This window comes from Chrysemys picta, chromosome 2 (assembly GCF_011386835.1).
Source record: "Chrysemys picta bellii isolate R12L10 chromosome 2, ASM1138683v2, whole genome shotgun sequence".
Classification (NCBI taxonomy): domain Eukaryota; kingdom Metazoa; phylum Chordata; order Testudines; family Emydidae; genus Chrysemys; species Chrysemys picta.
Window position 1 is genome coordinate 35,245,938 of NC_088792.1, and position 20,810 is coordinate 35,266,747.

The 20,810-nt window shown below is 42.1% G+C and overlaps 1 protein-coding gene across 13 annotated transcripts in view; it reads right to left on the bottom strand.

Annotated features, from left to right (window-relative positions):
- The window catches only part of ACBD5 (acyl-CoA binding domain containing 5), a 49,856-nt gene that overhangs the window by 20,344 nt on the left and 8,702 nt on the right, over window positions 1–20,810 (bottom strand). For 6 of the 13 annotated variants that reach the window (XM_065582933.1, XM_065582938.1, XM_065582934.1 and 3 more), the window contains 2 exons: window positions 15,731–15,842; window positions 15,534–15,566 (listed from right to left, as the gene is read on the bottom strand). The exons of 1 other annotated variant lie outside the window; for it this stretch is intronic. In XM_065582933.1, coding sequence (XP_065439005.1) covers window positions 15,534–15,566; window positions 15,731–15,842 — 145 coding nt within the window. Of the gene's footprint in view, window positions 1–14,897; window positions 15,026–15,533; window positions 15,567–15,730; window positions 15,843–20,810 lie in introns of those variants that run through there. 6 more of the 13 variants (XM_065582939.1, XM_065582935.1, XM_065582936.1 and 3 more) reach the window with 2 other exon arrangements.

Consider the following 20,810-nt stretch of genomic DNA (forward strand, 5'->3'; position numbering starts at 1 on the left):
CCCCTGGCTTGGGTGACACAAAACTCCTCCTGATTTATTTTCCTCTTCTCACTCTGCTTATAGTACCTATAGTTGGGTGAGGAGAATCAGTCAAGTAGGATGTGAACCAGCAGTGCAGGAGCACCATAAAGAACTACAGGAGGGGAAATGGCATAGAACAATTGGGAGGGAGTATTTAAGTGGGGAGCAGGACTGTAATGAAGGGAAGAAAGGGGAAAAGGTATACAAGTACAAGAAAAAGGCACTATGTCTTGCCAAACTTCCTGAGCCCTATACATTCTTCTGTCAGCTATACAAAACACTAAAGCAATTTTGGAAGAGTAATACAGTAGGCACATTGCTAACGGGAACCCCATTATGCTGCTGTTTTGGGATGGTGACACAAGCCAAGATTCTGGCTTAGCATGGGCAGTGTCCTTTTATCAAGAGGACCTGGTATACCTCTATTCACATCCCATCCTCTGGATTTTTCCATGCATCATTTCAAAAAGCTTAAATAAAATATTTTGTCTTCTAGATTGGTAAATTTTTCTCTCATGAAACTATGACAGTCATAAAGGTTGTTGGAAACCCATCAATGGCAGTTTGTGTAATACTGCACATGCTCATTATTGTCATCTCATTATCATTATCTTCATTAATAACTGGCTGTGTAGGCCCCACACCTTAGACGACAGTGTTTTTTTTATTCCCTTGGGACAGGCCATAAAATATCTTCTGCTTCCTCATACTATAGCACCAGGATGTTAAACAATCTTTGATATGCTAAGTTATGTGGCCTGCAGTCATACCACCTTATGAACTGACCCCTCAGCTCTCCTAAGCTAAGCAGGTTCAGGCCAGCTCAATTCTTAGATGGCAGACCTCAAAGAAACACCCAAATGCTGCAGGATGTAATCTTGGTAATTGAGTACATGGTATTTTTTTCTGCCCTTTTGCAATCATTACAGATCACATAGCACTTTGCTTCTGAAAATGAATGCTTAATGGTAGTGTAATTGTGTAGCTTGGAAGTGAACCAGGACATTTTGCCAACTTAAATTCTCTCTGCATTGCCTACAGAATTGTTTGCTTCCTTTCCTGAACTGCATCCTTCTAAAGTCTTTCAATGAAGGGTGGTGTGATTACAGTGTCTATCACTTCTCATGAGCTGTTGTGAGACTTTGCTAATCTTTGTAAGGCCGGTTGATCTTTGGATGAAAAGCATATGAAAAGGTAAAGGTAGTATTATTTGTGCAGTCCATGGGACAGGAACAACTGAAAATTTGACATCATAGATGATGGTGTCAGGGTGGTACCTAAGCATATTGTCAGAGTGCAACTCAATCTCCTTCAAGCTGTACTAATACAACGTGCAATTTACAAAGGAAGTTTTCATGGTTATGCTCTCTGCCCAACACGTGCACAGTGTAGCAGCTGGCTGTGCAATCATCTGCTCTACTTATTGCAATTGTCACCACAAATAAATGAGAGACAAGAGAGGATTTTATCAAACAGAGACGGAACAAAATATTTTGAGCTCTAACTTTACATTTACCAGTGTTTTATCCACTCCAGTTTTAGATGTGGCTTTACATTAACCAGAAGTGCCTTCAACACTTCCCATGAAAAATTTATCCCAAAGGCTGCTGGATCGTCTTGACAGTAAAATTTCCCCAATATTCACCCTATTTTTTCCCTTTTCTAATTTATTCTTCCTAATCTTAGTTATAAGTTATGAAGTGGTTTTCAAACTGCGGGTCACAACCCAGTACTGGGTCATGGAATGTAAGGCACTGGGTCACGGCGGCTCTGGTCAGCACCGCCACCCAGACTGTTAAAAGTCCCATCAGTGGTGCTGGCCAGCTAAGGCAGGCTAGTCCCTACCTGTTCTGACACTGCACTGTGCCCTGGAAGCGGCCAGCAGCACATTTGACTCCTAGGTGGCGGGGGTATGGGGCTCCGCGTGCTGCCCCCACCCTGAGCACTTGCTCCGCACTCCCATTGGCCAGTTCCTGACCAATGGGAGCTGGGGGAGGGAGGAGGACGGTGCCTGCAGGCGAGAGTCGCACACGCACCTCCGCTTAGGAGCCAGACCTGCTGCTGGCCATTTCCAAGGCGTAGCGTGGTCCGTAGTGCCAGGACAGGCAGGAAACCTGCCTCTGCACCCCCACTGACTGGGAGCTGCCTGAGATAACCATGCCCCAACCCCATACCCTAATCCCCCCCAAACCCGGAGCCTTTTCCTGCACCCCAAACCCCTCATCCCCAGCCCAACCTCAGAGCCTGCACTCCCAGCCAAGAGCCCTGACCCCCTTCTGCACTCCAACCCTCTACCCCAACCCTGAGCCGCTCCCACATCCCAAACTCCTCATCCCCAGCTCCACTGGGTCACAGGCATCAACAATTTTCTTCAACTTGGGTCGCCAGAATAAAAAAAAATTGGAAAACCACTGCCTTATAATATAGTAAATAATCACTCTCCGTCTTTGGTGTTTATACCCTTGAAATCTTTGGAGACTGATCCTGTCCACACTCCTCCTGCACCTGAGGCACACCCAGAGCGGTTCTTATACTACACACAAAAAAGGGACTTATTTGAATTCCATACAGCTATTTGGTCAATCACATTCATGTCTTTTTAGTCACTGTTTCTGAGCATTCACAAACAGCTTTTTGTTGGTATGAATGCTGTAGGAATGGCTGTTTGTTATACAAATACCTGTATTAATATGCAACAAAGCTATTCAGAGGAGATATCTGAGTCTATCACCTTTCTGCTTTTAGTCTCACCAAGTGCAGAGAATAGAGACACCCACTCCTCCCTTACTTGCACCATTCCCTCTCATAGAAAGAGCCTTGGACTTTCAGAAATGTCCCCCTCCCCCAATCCCATGGAGGGCAGACTAGCACCAAGTAGGTACCTAAAATCCCTTCTGGGTGGGAAAGATGTGATCTGTGTCTAGAGGGTCCACTGCACCCAGATGGGCAGGGGGAGGGGCACAATTGCACTCCATGTTTTGCACCAGAAAAACTAAGGAATGAGGAGGAGGAAGAGAGAGTGTAAAGTCTGTTTTAAAGCAACAGAATACTGGATCCCTGGGTCACCTACACCCCAGGCACTTCAATCTGTAATGACTGAGTAGCCTATATCAAAAGTTGTTCCCCCTGCCCTAGGTGAACAAAGGGAGAAACAAAAGTCAAATTACACGTTTGTACATGGCTATCCCAGGCTTACTAGCTAAAGGACTTTTTACAATGCCCAGATTAATCACAGCCTCATGGGTTACACAGATGATTTCTTTTCCATACATATTTGAGGCCCCACTTAGAATCATGTTTTTGCTTCTACAATAAGGCTTATGTGCATGAAGCATTTACCTCATGCTGTCTGGAAACATTTCTAACACCAATCAAAGACAGAACTGTTCTTTTCCATTGCCTATTATACATAGACCATTTTACTATTTTGTCTTTGTTGCTGTCCTTCATAAGCACAGCCTTTAGAGAAACCTATGCTTTCACATCATGCTATCAGAGCTAATTAACTACAAACCTGATCTGTAAACTATAATGCTCTGCACTTACATTATACAGCATATGCACAGGTTCACTAAACCTCCTTTATTAATGTTAGATGAAGGGGCTTTTGACTATCAGCCTCTCTTGTAGTGGGTTGAACAGCTGATTCTAGACAGAGAATCTTGGGCCAGTGACGGATTATTAACAGTGACACTAATTGTTGACTCAGCACACCCTGAAGCAGAAAACAGCCAGGCAACTGAGGCAAGACAGAGGAAAAGATTAGGTTTTTCTTTTAAACTTTTAAATAAGGCAAGAGAAAGGAGGAGGAATGAAATTTTCCCTCTTTGCACTTTCTCCAAAGCCGTTTATTTTTATATTTTAACATATTGTTATAGCACCACAGTGTGAGCAGTGAAATATTCTCTAATACTGCACAAGAGAATTGGAGTGTGTGAGAGAGGGTGGGAGGCTCAGTTTCTCAGGCCTTACTCACTGGAGCTATTGCTGGTTGGTCACCCTTGAAGCTACATCAGTGGAAACTCCTAGTGCAGAAAAGCCAAGCTTAGATTTGCTCAATTGGTGCCCTAAACTGGGATATACCATTCTGATGTCCACTAATCATGCCTTTAATCCTTTGTTTTGTAATAAGCTCATCCTGCAGAGAGTAACAGCATAATAGGGGAAGGTTTTAATTCACATATTAAATGCTAACTGCCTTCCTACCACTACCCCAGTGACAAAACATACTGAATACAACTCCAAATCATAAGAGGAAACAGGTTTAAAAGACATCCCTCACACACCAATCCTAAATTTTTATTCCTACTCTGAATGTGTTACTCTGCTGGGGTGCAGCTTCCCATCCAACCCACTCTGTTAAAGCTTCTATAAATTCCATGGTAACACAGGTTGCAATTTCTCTCATCTTCTGGCAAAGCTTTAGAGCTATATAAATACTTCTTTCTTGGGTTACATGGTATAGCCATAGGGTTGTCATAAAAATCCTAAGAAAACAATTATAAACAAGCATGTTTGACAGCAAACACTGCAGAAATAAATCAAACATAAAACAAAGAAGTTGTGGAGGATGTTTCACAATGAAAGCAGGGAAGAGTGCAACACTGAAAGCACCACTACAAATAAAGACTGGTGCAACTGACATGAAAGGCTTTCTGAAAAATACAACTACTTAAAAGCAAAACTTAATCATTATTACTACCTTCTGAAAGCAAGTTTCGTTAGAAAAAACAAATACATGTTATGAAAACAGAATCACTTTTTTCAAGTGGGATGTGTCTTCCCAGGCTTGCCTACATACACATTTCTGCACCAACAACTGTCTTCCAGACAGAGATATGCTCTCCAAGCATACCCAGGACTTCAGTGAATACTATTACTATAGCACCTAGGATCGTTAAAGCCTAAATACTGAATGAAATGTAGGAAGATAGCTGAGAAAATAGCTTTACAGCCACCACTGTAGTTGCATCGATGCAAATTTCTAGTACAGGCAAGGGTAGCTGTGATTTACACTAGTGTTCCCAGAAACTTGGGTATATTGCAACAGTGCAAATCATGGCTTCCCTTACCTACAGTAGGAGCTTGTACTGGTGCAGCTGTCAATGGTTGGTATCTGGACAAATTCTTGAAGACAAGTACTCTTTAGGAATGACAGGGCTTAACAGTACTACAGTGGTACCATGTTCTGCTTCTAAGGGGAGTGTAAAGGTGAGTGCACTTCATAATGTTATACAACCATGTGGTGCACAACCTCTAGCTGCACTGAAGTCCGCACCTAATTTTCATATAGGTTTATATGGGGTTTTAATTAATGTAAAGGCACACAGTTATTTTTAATTTATAAAGCACTGTAAGTGTACAAAAATAGCATTTTAAACAGACAATGTGTTGCAGGGTACAGGGAAAATTCTATCAATTAGGAGACTGCTTCACTGAAGCTCATTTCTGGCGGGTCGGCTAAAACTTTGAGGTGGCTATGAACATTTTGAAATTGAGCTGATTAGGTGACTGCAGTTTGGATTTATTCAGATTCACAATAAGAAGTCTTGTTCACAAATAAGTAGTCTCAAAGAAGGTTATAAAAGTGAGCCAGCTTTGTAAGTCGGAACATCTGTCACTTGCCCAGCATTTACAGAAAATCAAAAAAAAATTCTTTCATGAAACCTGGATCAGATAACAGTAATTGAATCAATTCTAGCTAATCTTTGACGTCAGTTCCTTCAGGCTCAGCTGGAAGTGAATCTTCAAAAAACTTGAACTCTTTTGTCCTTCTAAAACACTAGAACATAAGAATGTCCATATTGGGTCACGATCAATGGTCCTTCTAGTCCAGCATCCTGTCTTCCGACAGTGGCTAATGCCAGATGCCTCAGAGGGAACTAACTGAACAGGCCAATTATCGCATGATCCATCCCATCTTCCAGTCCCAGCATCTAGCAGTAAGAAGCTTAGGGACATCCAGAGCATGGGGTTGCATTCCTGACCATCTTGGCCAATAGCCATTGATGGACCTAGCCCTCCATGAACTTACCTAAGTTTTATTTGCTCTCAATTATACTTCTGGCCTTCATAACATCCTCTGGCAACGAGTTCCATAAGTTGACAGTGGATTGTATAAAGAAATGCTTCTTTTTGTTATAAACCTGCTGCCTATTAATTTCATTGGGTGACCCCTTGTTCTTGTTTTTATGTGAAGGGGTACTTCCTTATTCACTTTCTCCACACCATGCATGATTTTATAGAAACTTCTTGATCTATTCAGCATAGGGCTGACTGTCATATTTTTTGAGCATTTGTTAGGAAGTCAGAAAATGGAAAAAGTCATTTATCAGAAGTAGTAATATTGCAGCTAAAAACAAAGATGTCCTTCACCAATGTTCTGCCCTCTGCTGCTACAGCAGCTGCAAACAAAGTTGCTCACTCCCTTTTAAAACCCTAACAGCTGCAAGCAAAGGGTTCACATACTTCTTTGAAGTTTAGCATTTTTATATAACTGAAAATATTTTGGTGAACTGTTGATAGTCAAGAAGTGACTTAACACTTGCAGAGGAAGGAATACTCAGAGCCCTGCTGAGTTAGCGGCAGAATGAGCCTTCAACATAAACAAACTTCCCAGGATAAATGTTGCTAAGACTCCTTGATCTGATCAGACTATCTGCCTTTCAGGTAGAGAGTCTGGTTGTCTACTTTCCTCCCACCACCCACGCTGGCTGGTATTCCACTTCTCCAGAGGTAAAGGGTACTAGCCCAAGGCTGTGGATTGTATTCCACAAACCTAATAGGCTGTCTTCTGTGCTGTCTAAACATATTAGATAAATGAACTATTACTACTGGTCATTTAAACAGAAATAGCCAGTTTCAGACTTCAGAGTTAACTCTTCAGTTAGATGAGATGAGGGAGTTCACACAGTTCAGAATCCTCTGTACACTCAGGAAGACAGTACTGCAGCAGTTCACATTTGGAAGGTTTCCTTTGCAAGCACAAGGAGCAGAAACTTCAATGGGAAAAAAAAAGTCAAAAGCTTAAATTCTGCAGTAAATCGAGGCCATCAATGAGCTATAGGAAACACCTTGGCAAGCCAAGGTGGACCATGATTCTGCTGCAATCTTTCACTAATTCAAGAATTACATTGATGTGCCTTTGAGGGAGACATGTCCAGTTTTTAGGCAAAGATAACTGCCTTAGTACGGAGATTAAATGTTGTATCTAGCTAGGTGAAGATAGCTACCCCAGTTTGTATTTCTACGTTTATTTCTAGGTAGTTCCTGTAGCTTTGAGTCCAGGAACTACAATTCCCAGGAAGCACTGGGGACAGGGAGGAACAAAAGGAGAAAGAGGAGAAGAAAGGAACAGTGTGAGCTCTGTGAAAGAGTGAGGGGAATAAACCTTACCTTTGCTGTTATCATAGAACCATAGGGTTAGAAGGGACCGCAAGGGCAGGGAGTTAGACTAGAAGACCAAGATGCTGGATTTGTTGAGTCTAAACCATTGAAGATCGAGGGCTATCCAGCTTCCTTTTGAAAGCCTCCAGCAAAGGAGCTTCCACAACCTTCTTAGGCAGTCTGTTCCACTGTCCTTCTGTTCTTACAGTTAGGAAGTTTTTCCTGAGATTTAATCTAAAACTGTGATGCTGTAGTTTGAACCCATTACCTCTTGTCCTGCCCTCTGTGGCAAGAGAGAACAACTTCCTCCTCCCCCCTCCCCCGCCATCTTTTTTTATGGCAGCATTTCAAGTATTTGAAGAATGCTATCGTGTCCCCCCTCAATCTCCTCTTTTTCAAACAAAACATACCCAGTTCCTTCAGCCTTTACTCATATGGCTGGCATTCCATCCCTTTGATCATTTTTGTCACTAGCCTCCGGCTCCTTTCCAGTTTCTCCACATCCTTTCTATACAATGGTAACCAAAACTGGACACAGTACTCCAGTTGAGGCCTAACCAGTGCCAAGTAGAGCAGTACTATTGCCTCCCATGACTTGCACGCTATTCCTTGTTAATGCCTAAAATTGCATTTGCTTTTTTTGCAACAGCATTGCTGATTCATGTTGAGGTTGTGATCTACCACAATTCCCAGATCCTTCTCAGCAGTGCTGCTGCCAAACCATTTTGTAGTTGTGCATTTGTTTTTTCTTCCCGGAGTGTAGAACTTATATCTGTCTTTATTGAATTTCATTTTGTTGACTATAGCCCTGTTCTCCAATTTATCAAGTTCCCTGTGAATTTTAGCTCTATCCTTCAAAGTGTTGGCAAACCCCCCTTAGCTTTGTGTTATCTGCAAATTTGATCAGTATGCTCTGTATTCCTACATTCAGGTCATTAATAAAGATGTTAAAACTGCACTGAGCCCAGAACAGATCCCTGTGGAACCCCACTTGAAACCTCCCTCTAATCTGACATCATTTCATTAATAGTTACTCTTTGCAGTTGTTTAACCAATTATGTATCAAGCTTCCTGAGTTTTCCTTAAAAAGGTTCAGGTTAAAAAAAAACTGGCGATGAGCATAGAAGACCCACAGATAAACAGAACTCTGATTTATCTAAGTGCCTCATGATTCCCTGCTGCTCTGACATACTATTGCTGCTCTCAATGAAACTCCACTGGCCTGTAGCCTGCTGCTGTCTGCAACTGCAACTTGCTGAAAAGACATACAGTAACTCCTCACTTAACATTGTAGTTATGTTCTTGAAAAATGCAACTAAGTGAAATGATGTTAAGTGAATCCAATTTCCCCGTAAGAATGAATGTAAATAGGGTTAGGTTCCAGCGGGATTTTTTTTTGCCATACAGTACAGTACTATAGTTGGGAGATGCCCCCGCCTTACCCCACACAGGCACAGCCCACTGGCACTGGAGACAATGAAACAGGCAAGGAGGCTGAAGGTGCTGTAAGCAAAGAGAGGCACATTGCGCAGCAGCAGCTTCCCCTACTCTGCAAGCACCAGGGGCAGGGGCTCAACCCTTGGCCCACCCATGCCACCCCTTCCCCCAAGCCCACACCCTTAACCCACCTCTTTTTCCCCCCCTTCTTCCCCCTTTACTCCGCACACCGCGTCCTCTCTCCTCCCCCGCCTTCTGCCCGCAGCAATCAGCTGGCTTGCCCGTGTTCAGGAGGCAGGAGGGAGGAGCGAGGACACGGCGTGCAGGCTCCCCTCCCTCCTGAACACGGCAAGCCAGCTGATTGCCATGGGTAGGAGGCAGGGGAGGGAGGTGCGCTGCGTCCTTGCTCCTCCTCCCTCCCTCCCGCCCGCGGCAGTCAGCTGGCTTGCAATGTTCAGGGGGCAGGAGGGAGTGGGGAGGAGCGAGGACTCGGCACGTTGGCTCTCCCCTCCCTCCCCCGCCTCCCGCCCGTGGCAATCAGCTGGTTTGTGGCTTTCAGAAGGCAGGAGAGGGAGGGGGAGCCTGCGCGCCGAGTCCTCGCTCCTCCCCCCTCCCTCATTAACACTGCAAGCCAGACGATTGCCGCGGGCAGGAGGCGGAGGGAGAAGGGGGAAAGGTGCTGATCTGCGGGGTCTGCCAGCAGGCGGGAGGCACTGTAGGGAGGCCATAGGGTAGCTGATAGGGGGCAGCCAGCTATGGACAAAGCAGGCAGCCAAACATTATAACGAAGCATTGCACACCTTTAAATGGAGCATGTTCTGTAATTGAGCAGGGATGCAAGATCGAAATAACGAAATAAGCGAGAGGACGTTAAGTGGGGAGTTATTGTATTTAAAGGGGCAGTATCTATTTTTTCATAGTCCTCATTTTTCACAGCTAAAGCATTCCTCTGCAGTTCTGAATACCCCCAGCTGCACAAAAAACAAGTACAGGTCCAGTCAACCATTTCTGTGACCAGCATTTCTTACCAGCTGGTTCTTCTCCACGTTTCTTGCTCAATTCACTTGATGTCTCCAATTTGCTTCCACCACACTTATTACCATCACGCAAGGTTTGCCTCCACCATTCTTTATGCCCATCCCAAAAGATCCTCTGCTCCCATGGAAACAATGGAAGTCTTACTTCAGCAACTATACGCTTGCTATAGAAACTTCTGCTTACATACCAGAAAAGCTTACTGCTTTATTGCCTTGGTCCTGATGGGCAACAAATCTTCAAGCATCTCCCTCCTCTTACTGACATACTGCAAGATGTGACTCCATATGATGCTGCTCTCTGAGCCCTGGATGATCATTTTGATCTTCTACTAAATTGTTGAAGAGTTCAAGTTCTACTCCTGCATACAGATGTTTCACGAGCCCATCAACCACTATGTAACTGCATTACATGAGCTGAATGCAACCTGTAAATTTGCCAGTTTTACAGATGAAATAATCAGAGACCAAATTGTCATTAAGATGAACAGTTCCAAGATTCATGAACAACTCCTCATGATAAAAGGCCTTGTTTGGAGAAAACTACAGAAACTGCCTGGCAAGCGAAGAGCACCATACATTGTGCTAAATCACTTTCCATGACACCAAATGTCTTCCAGCCTGCAGAGGTTAATGCAGTCCAAGATGACATCACGGAAAGCTTCTTAGTCTGCAACTCTTAGTGCCTATTGCCCTCCCACACACCACATTGCTACCAATGCTACAGGTGTGGTGACCCTGGTCAGAGGCAGATTTCTGCCAAGAAATCAGGATGCAAGGCGGGGGGGTGGGGGGGGGGGAAGAGAAAGGACATTTTTCTAAAATCTGCTGACAATGTTGTATCTAGAGTTCTCACAGTTGAAGATTATGGTAAACTGAATCCCAAGGGTGTTTTGAATATGACAGGAGATCATTACACCACTCCACACTGAGTTGATGGCCATGTAATGATGATGTTAGTGGATTCTGGTTTGCCTTACACTGTAATTACCAACCAACTCTACCATGTGCTTTGCGCCAGCTCCCAACTCGAACTGCATCCTCCAGACACATACCCCAGAGGGTATGGTGGATCTCCCATCCACATCTATGGCTATTTTACAACTATCCTTGAGTCCAAAGGCCATAATGCACAAGGGAAAAATCTATGTACCCCAAAAGGGAGTTTCTATTTTAGGATGGAATCAAAGGGATCTTCAGATGATATTAGATCCAAATAGTAGAGAACCTGTCCTACAAAACTAAGGATAGGTTACAACCAGAAATCATCTGACTTTCCAGAAGTTTTCACCGATACCAAAGATGTTGCCAAAAAGTTCAAGCACAAGATCCCGCTAAAAAACAAACAATGCAATGCCTATGTAGCATAAAGTGCTAAACATACCAATTGCACAGAGACAAATAAAGAGGAAATTCCAAAACTATGTAAAGCAGATATCATTGAACTAGTTGATTTATCAGAATGAGTTTCTCTTCATTCTCATGAGGAAGCATAACGGTGCTATCCGCATATTTGTGGATTTGATAGATCTAAACTTCAGCACTGTTGTGGATTGTCATCCTCTGCCCAACCTTGGTGAAATGCTGCTCAACTTAAAGGAGGCAAGAGTCTTTATGACCCTGGATTTAGTCTTAGCTTACCACCAGATCCCCTTAATGGAAGAATCCCACAAGTACACATCTTTCATCACTCCAGAAGGTCTGTTCCAATTCAAAAAAGATGCCATTTGGGTTAGCCTCTGCAGCATCTGTATTCCAGAGAATGATGCATTGGATCTCTGAAGAGACAAGGGGCATTACTTTCAAGATGATATTGTAATGTATGGTAAAGATGAATCCAAATAAGATGTCATCCTAAACAAGGTTATAGAAAAACTTCAATGACATGGACTTACTATCAGCAAGAAGAAAAGCCAATTCCACACCAACTCAGTGACATAACTAGGACATACAATCTCTCAGAATGGCATACAACCAAAACTAGACCCCACGAAAGCCGTGATACAACAGAGCCCAACAATAAGGACAAACTTTGATCTGTCTTGGATTGTGTATTCAAAGTCTATAAAGCAATTTGCTATGAAAAAGTAGTTCCTTTGCATCATTTCCTAAAAAAAGGACGTTATGTTTGAATGGGATGAAGTGTGCAAGAACAGCTTTAACAAGATCAAACATGCAATTTCAACCATGCCAACTCTAAGACCCTTTGATTCTGAGAAGCAAACGATTGTCACAACAGATGCTTGTGAGTATGGTCTTGAGCCACACCTTATGAGGATGCAAGAGAGAAAGATGAATGGATTGTCATTGCACAAATCTCAAGGAATGATCACAGTCTCAGAGTAAGCAACAGCCATGAGAGAAGACAAGGCACTTCATGATCTAAAGACTTCCATAGTCCATTGATGGCCTTACAGGAGGATGACATCAGAACACTTACAACCATGTAGAAACATATCACATGAGCTGCCCCTTATAAATTAATAGATTGAGACTTTACCATCTTTTGTGCCTACACTTCTGAAAGAATGATTGATTTTCCTGGCACATGAAGGAAACCTGGGAATGAGTACAACCAAAAGACAACTGCAACATGACTTCTGGTGGCCAGGGATGGATGAACAGCTTGAGGAAATAATCAAGAATTGTATGGCTTGTGCTAGTAGTGATAAGTTACAGAAACCTCCAGCATCCCTCTCACACCAGTTGACTAGCCCAACTGTCCATGGGAGAAACTGGCTCAACATAATGGGACCATCTGAAGATTACCCTGTTATGCAAAGGTTTCCCATAATAATGGTAGACCATCATTCAAAGCAGCTGGAAGTTACATTCACTGGAATGGTTACTGCTGAAATAGTAGTTAACTTCATGTGATCAGTCTTTGGCAGAGAAGGATTTCCCAAGGAATTGATAATTGACAACAGAATGCAATTAACCTCTGCTGAAATGCAACACTACTTCAGTAGCAATAATCTCAAGCACTAAATAGGGTTTTTTTTAATATCAGCCAAGAGTCAATGGTGTAGTTGAGAGAATGAATAGACTGGTGAAAGAAAGTCTGTAATTTACCAGTTTGCAAATGAGACCATGGAAAAAAAGCTTTACGTGTAACACTGTTTGCTTACAGGACCACTACAAGGGTGAAGAGTATCATCTTCAAACTGTTAGAGGATGTAAGGCCAATACGTGACTTACTATCTGTCAAATGCTTATTCGGTCTCCTTTTTCAACCAAACCTTCAGGTGAAACTATTCATGAATGTGTTAAGAATAAATAGGAGAAATACAGAGATCAAATATAGAGATCATAAGAAAGGTGCTAAACCTCAAGTTTTAAACTGAAAATTTTGTTCGTGTGACGCTCCCATGCAGAGTCAAAAAATGGTACTCTAGATATTCCTGTCATCTGCAGATAACAGAAATCTGAGGAGATTCTGCTGTATTCATAGATGGAAAGAAATGGAATATTTCAAAATTATCCACAGCTCATCAGCTAGCTGCTGAAGAAGAGAATCATGATTTCCACCTTGGACCAGAGAACATCAATGACACTGATAGCAATGGACAATCTATACTAGTAGGAATTGCTCCCTCACCTAGTCTCATTCCTGCCTCTCTGGGTATTAGAAGTGTTAGACAAAGGAGACTGCCGAAAAGATTGGAAGACTTAGTTACTGGACTTAAGTGATGGTTTGGAAGTGACTGTTAAACGTTTTACAATTATTATTTTAAAGGGGACTGTGTGTTGTAGCTACCCAGGTGCACATAGCTACCCCAGATAGCGTTTGTAAGTTTTGTTCCTAGGTGGGTCCTATAACCTTGAGTCCAGGAACTACAATTCCCAGGATGCATGGGAGAAGTGGAAGGACAGAAAGAATGTGAGCCTGTTGAAAAAGTGAGGGGAATAAACCTTTGCTGTTATCAAGCTTCCTGAGTTTTCCCTCAAAGTGGAACAGTACAAAAATTAATATGGAGGAAAAATGGAGTGGGGGGGGACGATGGGACTCAAAGAAGGCAGAGTGGTCCAAAGGCTAAGACACTGTACTCATATTATTAAAAGAATAGTATTGTAAGTACTAATTGGTATTTATAGCTTATTACTAAAATATTAATTGCTTCAGTGGACTGGAGAGGGAGTGAGGGAAGGATTTCTTCACATCCCCAATGTAATCATTTTGTGACAAAATTGAAAAGAAATTCACTATTAAGATTCTGAATCTAAACCTATACCAAAGTAATTCCATGTTACAGAGCTTCAGATTTGTGCATGCTATGTACCACATCTGTTACAATATTGATAGAGCCAGATAAGGCTGAAACTTGAACTTCAATTTTGAATTTTCTTGATATGGTTAGTTTCAATCAATCAATAATGTTATTTAAATGAAGATACGTTTTCTGATGTTAACAAAATATACTTGTTGGAGTAACAAATTTAGGATCTATTGTATTTTGGTCCAGGTGGTCTAATTGGTCTTTTTTGTCTTTAGTTTCTATGATTCTCTGTTAGTTTAGATTTAGCTACTTTTTAAAAAGTGGCTTTTGGCACTCTGTACCATAGATTCCAAGTGAGTCAATCCTTATTATGCAGATCACTGACCTGAATCTGCAGATACTCTGTTACAATCTTGCCTGTCAATCCAGCTGTCAGGCAAGCTCATTAAATACCAGACCTGAAGCATATGCAGTTTTAGTTGAAAAAAAGTGACCCTGTTTTTAAAGTGGCCATTTAAAAATTCAGCCATTATTTTTTTCTCTAAAATATGAAAAAACTATGAACATATAACTGATTGGCTTAAACCCTGGCAATTAAAGCCATTTTTAAGTTGTAAAAATGCAAAAAGCACTTAAAACCAGATTGCCAAGTTATTTTAAAAATGTATATAAAAATTAAACTGTAGAACAGATCGATTTTTTAAAAAAAAATTCCAAACATAGGCTACATATATCCAACTTTATCTTAAAACTTTAGCCAGGTTTTAAACTCTTAAACCAAGATGTAGACAGACAAGCTTACCTGTAATGTTTCAACAGTCTAATTATCAAAACATTTTCATAGAATCAACTATGAACTACAACAATGTTGCAAAATAATAGTTTCCACAGTGCCTTTTTACATAACTGAAATTACTAGGTTTGCCACCTGTCAGATATTCACAGACTGTTAGACTAGTCCCTTCTCCCTTGAACTCGAGCATTGGGCAATACAGACTGCAAGTACAGGGGAGGAGATTACAGGTCCTTTATTTGTCTGTGGAATCCCATGCATACTTGTACTGAGGTATAAATAATGATTTAAAAATTTGCAGGAGAGCAAAAAAGTTACTCAAGCTGGATGACAGAATAAATAGACTACCAACTACAGCCCCCAGCTTGCCTGCACAGAATTTAAAAGGCTGTTCTTATAAATAGAGAGGCAGAAACTTGATTCTTTTTAATTCTCTCACAGCAAACAGAGGCTCTGCAGTGAAGTTTTCCTCTCCAGCACCGAAAACATTTGGTTAAATTCCAAACATGCTATTGGACCTTCCTGTAGTGTTTTTATTTTTAAATAAAAATTAATGGTGACAAACCCAGAAGTCTCAAGTGTTGCAGGGAATTACAGCACATAAAACAATGAAAGATGGATTTACACAGAATTTATCATTCCTACCTTCTAAATATTTAGAAACTTTCTCCAGTCGGACTGGCATATGGTAAAGGAATGAAATAAAAAGATGCAACATTTAGCTTTAAATAACTATTTATAGAAATTAAACTGAGAATGAAAAGTAAGTAAGTTAGTTAAGAGAGTCTGAATTTTTGATTATTATTTGCAGTACAAAATAAGGAGGAGGTATTTATTCAAACCTGATGTTAGGCCAGATCCTCTGTTCTTTTTATCCTCTACTATTTCATAGAATGGGCCTATCACTTGTAGTAATTCTTCAACTTTCTCCGTCATTGGCATACTCTCAAGAATCTGTACAAGTCCAAAATACAAAATGTCTTGTGAAACAATATATTAATGATTCATTTTATTTTACTTGGTGCCAAATTTCCTGATGTTCACTGCAATACTCATATAGCAATAACATGTAACAAAATAAATTTTATAACACCCTGTGCAACTCTGCATTTTAACATTATATAGCAACCCCATTCACCAAATAATAGACCATAATCTCAACCAAAAGCAAAACAACTTCAGGATTTTTAAAGCCCTGTTTATTATAGTTAAGGGACTCCATCAGCATATCAATTACAAATTCCAACATTCATTATCTCAGCAATTTCAGACTAAATCAGGCAGAAGTTTGAGACAGGTGGGTGTGATCATGTGCAATGTGCTTTTTAATCAGTTTTTCTTTGGAGAAAATGAAACTGAGGGTCCTCCTTCCAAACAGAATGTTCTTTTCATTTGACACATCCCATCCTCTAACATGGTGCTTGCACCCAGTCAAAAATGAGGTGCCCATTGTGTCCTTCTAATTTATGAACTGCATATATAAAGAAAAAAGTAAAGCCACTGTCCATAGCAAAAAGCCCCCCAAATCAGAGGGACAGAATCAAAGTAAGGACAGTCCAAAAATCACACGATCAAGACAAAAATTAGGGTCCAACCCTGCTCCCTTGAAGTCAGTAGGAGCCGGATTAGGTTTTCAGTTTACTAATCCAACACACCCTAGCACCAGAACAGGCATTCATATCACAGCAAGGTGTGCAGTCAAACAGACATTAGACAGAACAGAGATGATGCTGAAACTGGCAACTAAAAGTAATAAGCCTGCCAAATCTTATCACTAACTTTCAATTTTCTAATCCATTTGGGTGGCTTTTGCTGATTCCCCCTTTTAAACAATTGTGACGTTGCACTCTATAGGATTTTATGAAAATATGCTAATGGAACTGGAATATGCTTCATGCAAAAGGTCTCTTGTAAGATATCATTACAAAGTTTATAATCTATTGAGTGTGATCATCCTATTTGTATAAATGTATCACTCTTGTATCTGAAACTAGAAATATGAAATATAACTCTCAGGGCCTATTGTAATTATGCAAAGTGTGGGCTGTTAATGGTGGTTTGGAATCTTGACTCCCATTAACCAAGACAATTGACTGCAGATGGGTGTGTTTTAACTGTAAGTCTTCCTGTATACGTGTGTGCTGGCAAGTGGGTAATGAAGTCTTACAGTGACATGTGATCATGTCACCTGAACTGGAATCCATCTTTAACCTGGTGCTTTTCCATTGAGAAGGGGGGGGAAACCCAGAGGGACAAAGGATTCCCACCTTATGCAAAAGATATATAAGTGGGCGGAACAGAACAAAGGAGGGCCATCATGAGGAATCCCCTAGCTACCACCTGAGCTGGAACAAGGGCTGTATCAGGGAAAAAGATTGTACCCAGACTAGGAAGGCATCCAGTCTGTGAAAAAGACTTATTGAAACATCTTTCAGGGTGAGATTTTATCTGTACTCAGTTGTATTACTGTATTAGGGTTAGATTTGAGTGTTTTATTTTGCTTGGTAATTCACTTTGTTCTGTCTGTTACTACTTGGAACCACTTAAATCCTACTTTCTGTATTTAATAAAATCACTTTTTACTTATTAATTAACCCAGAGTATGTATTAATATACCAGGGGGGCAAACAGCTGTGCATATCTCTCTATCAGTGTTATAGAAGGTGAACAATTTACGAGTTTACCCTGTATAACCTTTATACAGGGTAAAACAGATTTATTTGGGGTTTGGACCCCCATTGGGAGTTGGACATCTGAGTGTTAAAGACAGGAACACTTCTGTAAGTTGCTTTCAGTTAAGTCTGCAGCTTTGGGGCAAGTAATTCAGACCCTGGGTCTGTGTTGGAGCAGACTGGCGTGTCTGGCTCAACAAGACAGGGTGCTGGGGTCCCGAGCTGGCAGGGAAAGCATGGGCAGAAGTAGTCTTGGCACATCAGTTGGCAGCTCCCAAGGGGGTTTCTGTGATCCAACTCATCACAGCAATAATTCCAGAAAAAGATGCAGGCAGTAGTGGCAGCAAACCCTCTTCCTGTAAAGCAGCAGCAGTAGCTATGGTAAGCCCTCCTCAGACAAGGCACCAGGCAAGGTAGCAAGTAGTGGCAAAAGAAGCTACAGCAAACCGTCTACAAGCAAAAGCCCCACACAGATCAGCAGGAAACAGCAGCCATGGCAAACCCTTGACATGCACAACTCCAGGCTGACTGGCAGGTGGCAACAATAGCAATCAAAGCTAGTTTTACAAACCAATCACAAGTTATCAGAAAAGCAACACTCCCATTAAAGAGTAGCTTCAGCAAGTTTCCAATCCATTTTGAGCATAAACAGAACAAATTATTCTATATTCTGAAAGGGGAAAACATGTAAACTGCTCAGATACACTGCTGGAAATTAGCAAGAGAGATCAGACACCTTTTACCACCTTTTCTTTTATACAGCTGTAGAAAATTAAAACTTTGTCACAGCCTACCTTGGTTTGCAGTTCATTTACATCTACATTCTGTGCTTTCAACTCAACTGAAAATACTGCATCGAACTTAAATATAAATGTCACTGCTGCTCCTCCACACACCTCGCAAAAACTACCCACATAATCTGGACAGTTCTCAGAATCATACTGGGCTTTAGCCACAATAAATTTGAATAGGAGTTGTGTGGTGAAAGTCCTTTTGAAAATGTATGTATACAGGTGAGCACTATTAGGGTGGAAGGACTGTGGCTCTTGTCTCAGTCTTATTTCAGCCTTGGCAGTAGGGAAGCTGCAAAGTAAACCCGATCACTAATCTTGTGTTTGGGTAAGGTGGGTGAATTTCACCTGCCCAGCCATTCCATACTCTTTCTGCACAGAGACAGAATCAAAGGCTCTTCCTGGTGGGTGGGAGTGGGGGGGGGGAGGTGAGGTGGGCTGCCATATACAACTTGTGGGCACACATACATGTGTGTTTTATCAGGTTATCCTCAAAAGGGAGAATAAAAATATATAAGACAGATCCATTTTAAACTTCAGCTATGGCAGCTCACTGGTGCAACATTTATTCACAGAAAGTCAATAGGAAACAAAACTAAGCCAATAAATAAATAAACTAATAACCACCATCACCAACAAATGCAAACTTCTGGAAAAAGAATTACTGGTTAAACAATACTAATAGCTAATTACTTTAAATTGGAGAATGTACTGTTATTTTTAAAATACCCTTTTGCACACAGCAAAGTTGGATATTTGGAAGATTTGGAGACTCAGAGCCATAATACAACAACTCACACTGCAGTCATTCTGGAGCAGGGGGCCTCAGTGCTAGAGAGGGTTAAATGAGCACAGGTACTGTAGGAGGCATTACTGGGATACCTTTGACTTAGGGTTGCTAACTTTCTGATTGCAGAAAATCAAACACCCTTGCCCTGCCCCAAGGCCCCACCCCTAAGACCCCGCCCATGCTCACTCCCTCTTTCACTCTCTCTTCCCCACCCTCACTCACTCATTTTCACCAGGCTGGGGCAGAGTGTTGGGCTGTGGGAGGGCTCCAGCCAGGGCTTTGGGCTCTGGGTTGAGGCCGGGGATGAGGGGTTTGGAGTGCAGAGGGGGCCCCGGGCTGAGGGTTTTGGAGTGTGGGAGGGGGTGCAGGTTCTAGGACAGAGTTTGGGTGAGAGAGGGGACTCAGGGCTGGGGTGCAGAAGGTGGTGTGGGCTCTGGGTAGCACTTACCGCCGGTGGCTCCCGGCAGCGGCCAGCATGTCCCTGCGGCCCCTAGGTGCAGGTGAAGCCAAGGAGGCTCCATGCGCTTCCCTCACCCGCAGTTCTCATTGGTTGCAATTCCTGGCCAATGGGAGCTGTAGAGCCAGCGCTCAGGGCAGGGACAGTGTGCAGAGCCTTCTTGGCCACCCCTGCACCTGGGGACTGTAGGGACATGCTGGCCACTTCTGGGAGCCACGCCTTAGCCCTGCCTCACCATCGACTGGACTTTTAACAGCCCAGTCAGTGGTGCTGACCAGAGCCACCAGGGTCCCAGTTTTTGACTGGATCGCCCAGCCAAAAAGGATGCCTGGCAACCCTACTTCGGCTCTGTCTTCCATCCTTAGCAGCAACTGGAGGAGGCATTGGGCAGGAAGGGGGATGGGTGTTAATCTATTGCATGGGCGGCGATGAAGCTTCCCCTGGGGGAGGCTAACTCCCTGTCCTGCCTCTTCTGCCGTGGCCCCCACTCACACTCCACCCCCGCTCCGCCATAGGTCCCCACCCCTCCCTCAAAGCCCGCTCCCCTTCCCCCGCAAGACCCCCGCTGCCCTTTCCCCTCCCACCCCCACATCCCTCCCCCAAACCCCATTATACCTGCTGCTCATGTCTACTTTAACTGATTCCAGAGGCTAGTAAGGCACCTGAAAAGTCTAGGGTTTTTGCAGATAACTTAGAAATTAGCTGACAAGAGCACCGTATCTAATTCCTATATAAAGAAAGAAAAAAATATACACGAACACCAATTAAAGCCATATTTTAAGTTTATATGTAAATTTAGAACAATCAGGAAATAATACAGTAAAATATTCCCAATCGTAAGCCTTGAGGTATCTGTTTTGGAGCCTTAACACAGATATCAGAAAGACAAGTTTGATACTTTTTACACTATCTTTAGTAGAGCTAAATAAAAATAAATAAAATCTGATTCCTTTCTCTAACAGACACACTGTATTACTGCCATTATTGCCTCTAGTTTAGTCAACTGTTTTTCACTCCACTAAAAACTATTTTAATTTTCACATACATGATTAAAGTTTTTCTCTTTTATTAAGAAGGGAATTTATTTTTCTACTTATTTTGGCATTTGTGTTTCCCAATCACAATCGTGTATGTGACTCTCTAACATTTAACTCCATCATTACTATTAGTGTCAGACTTGTAACCACATTTATTTTAGTACAAATTTTAAGT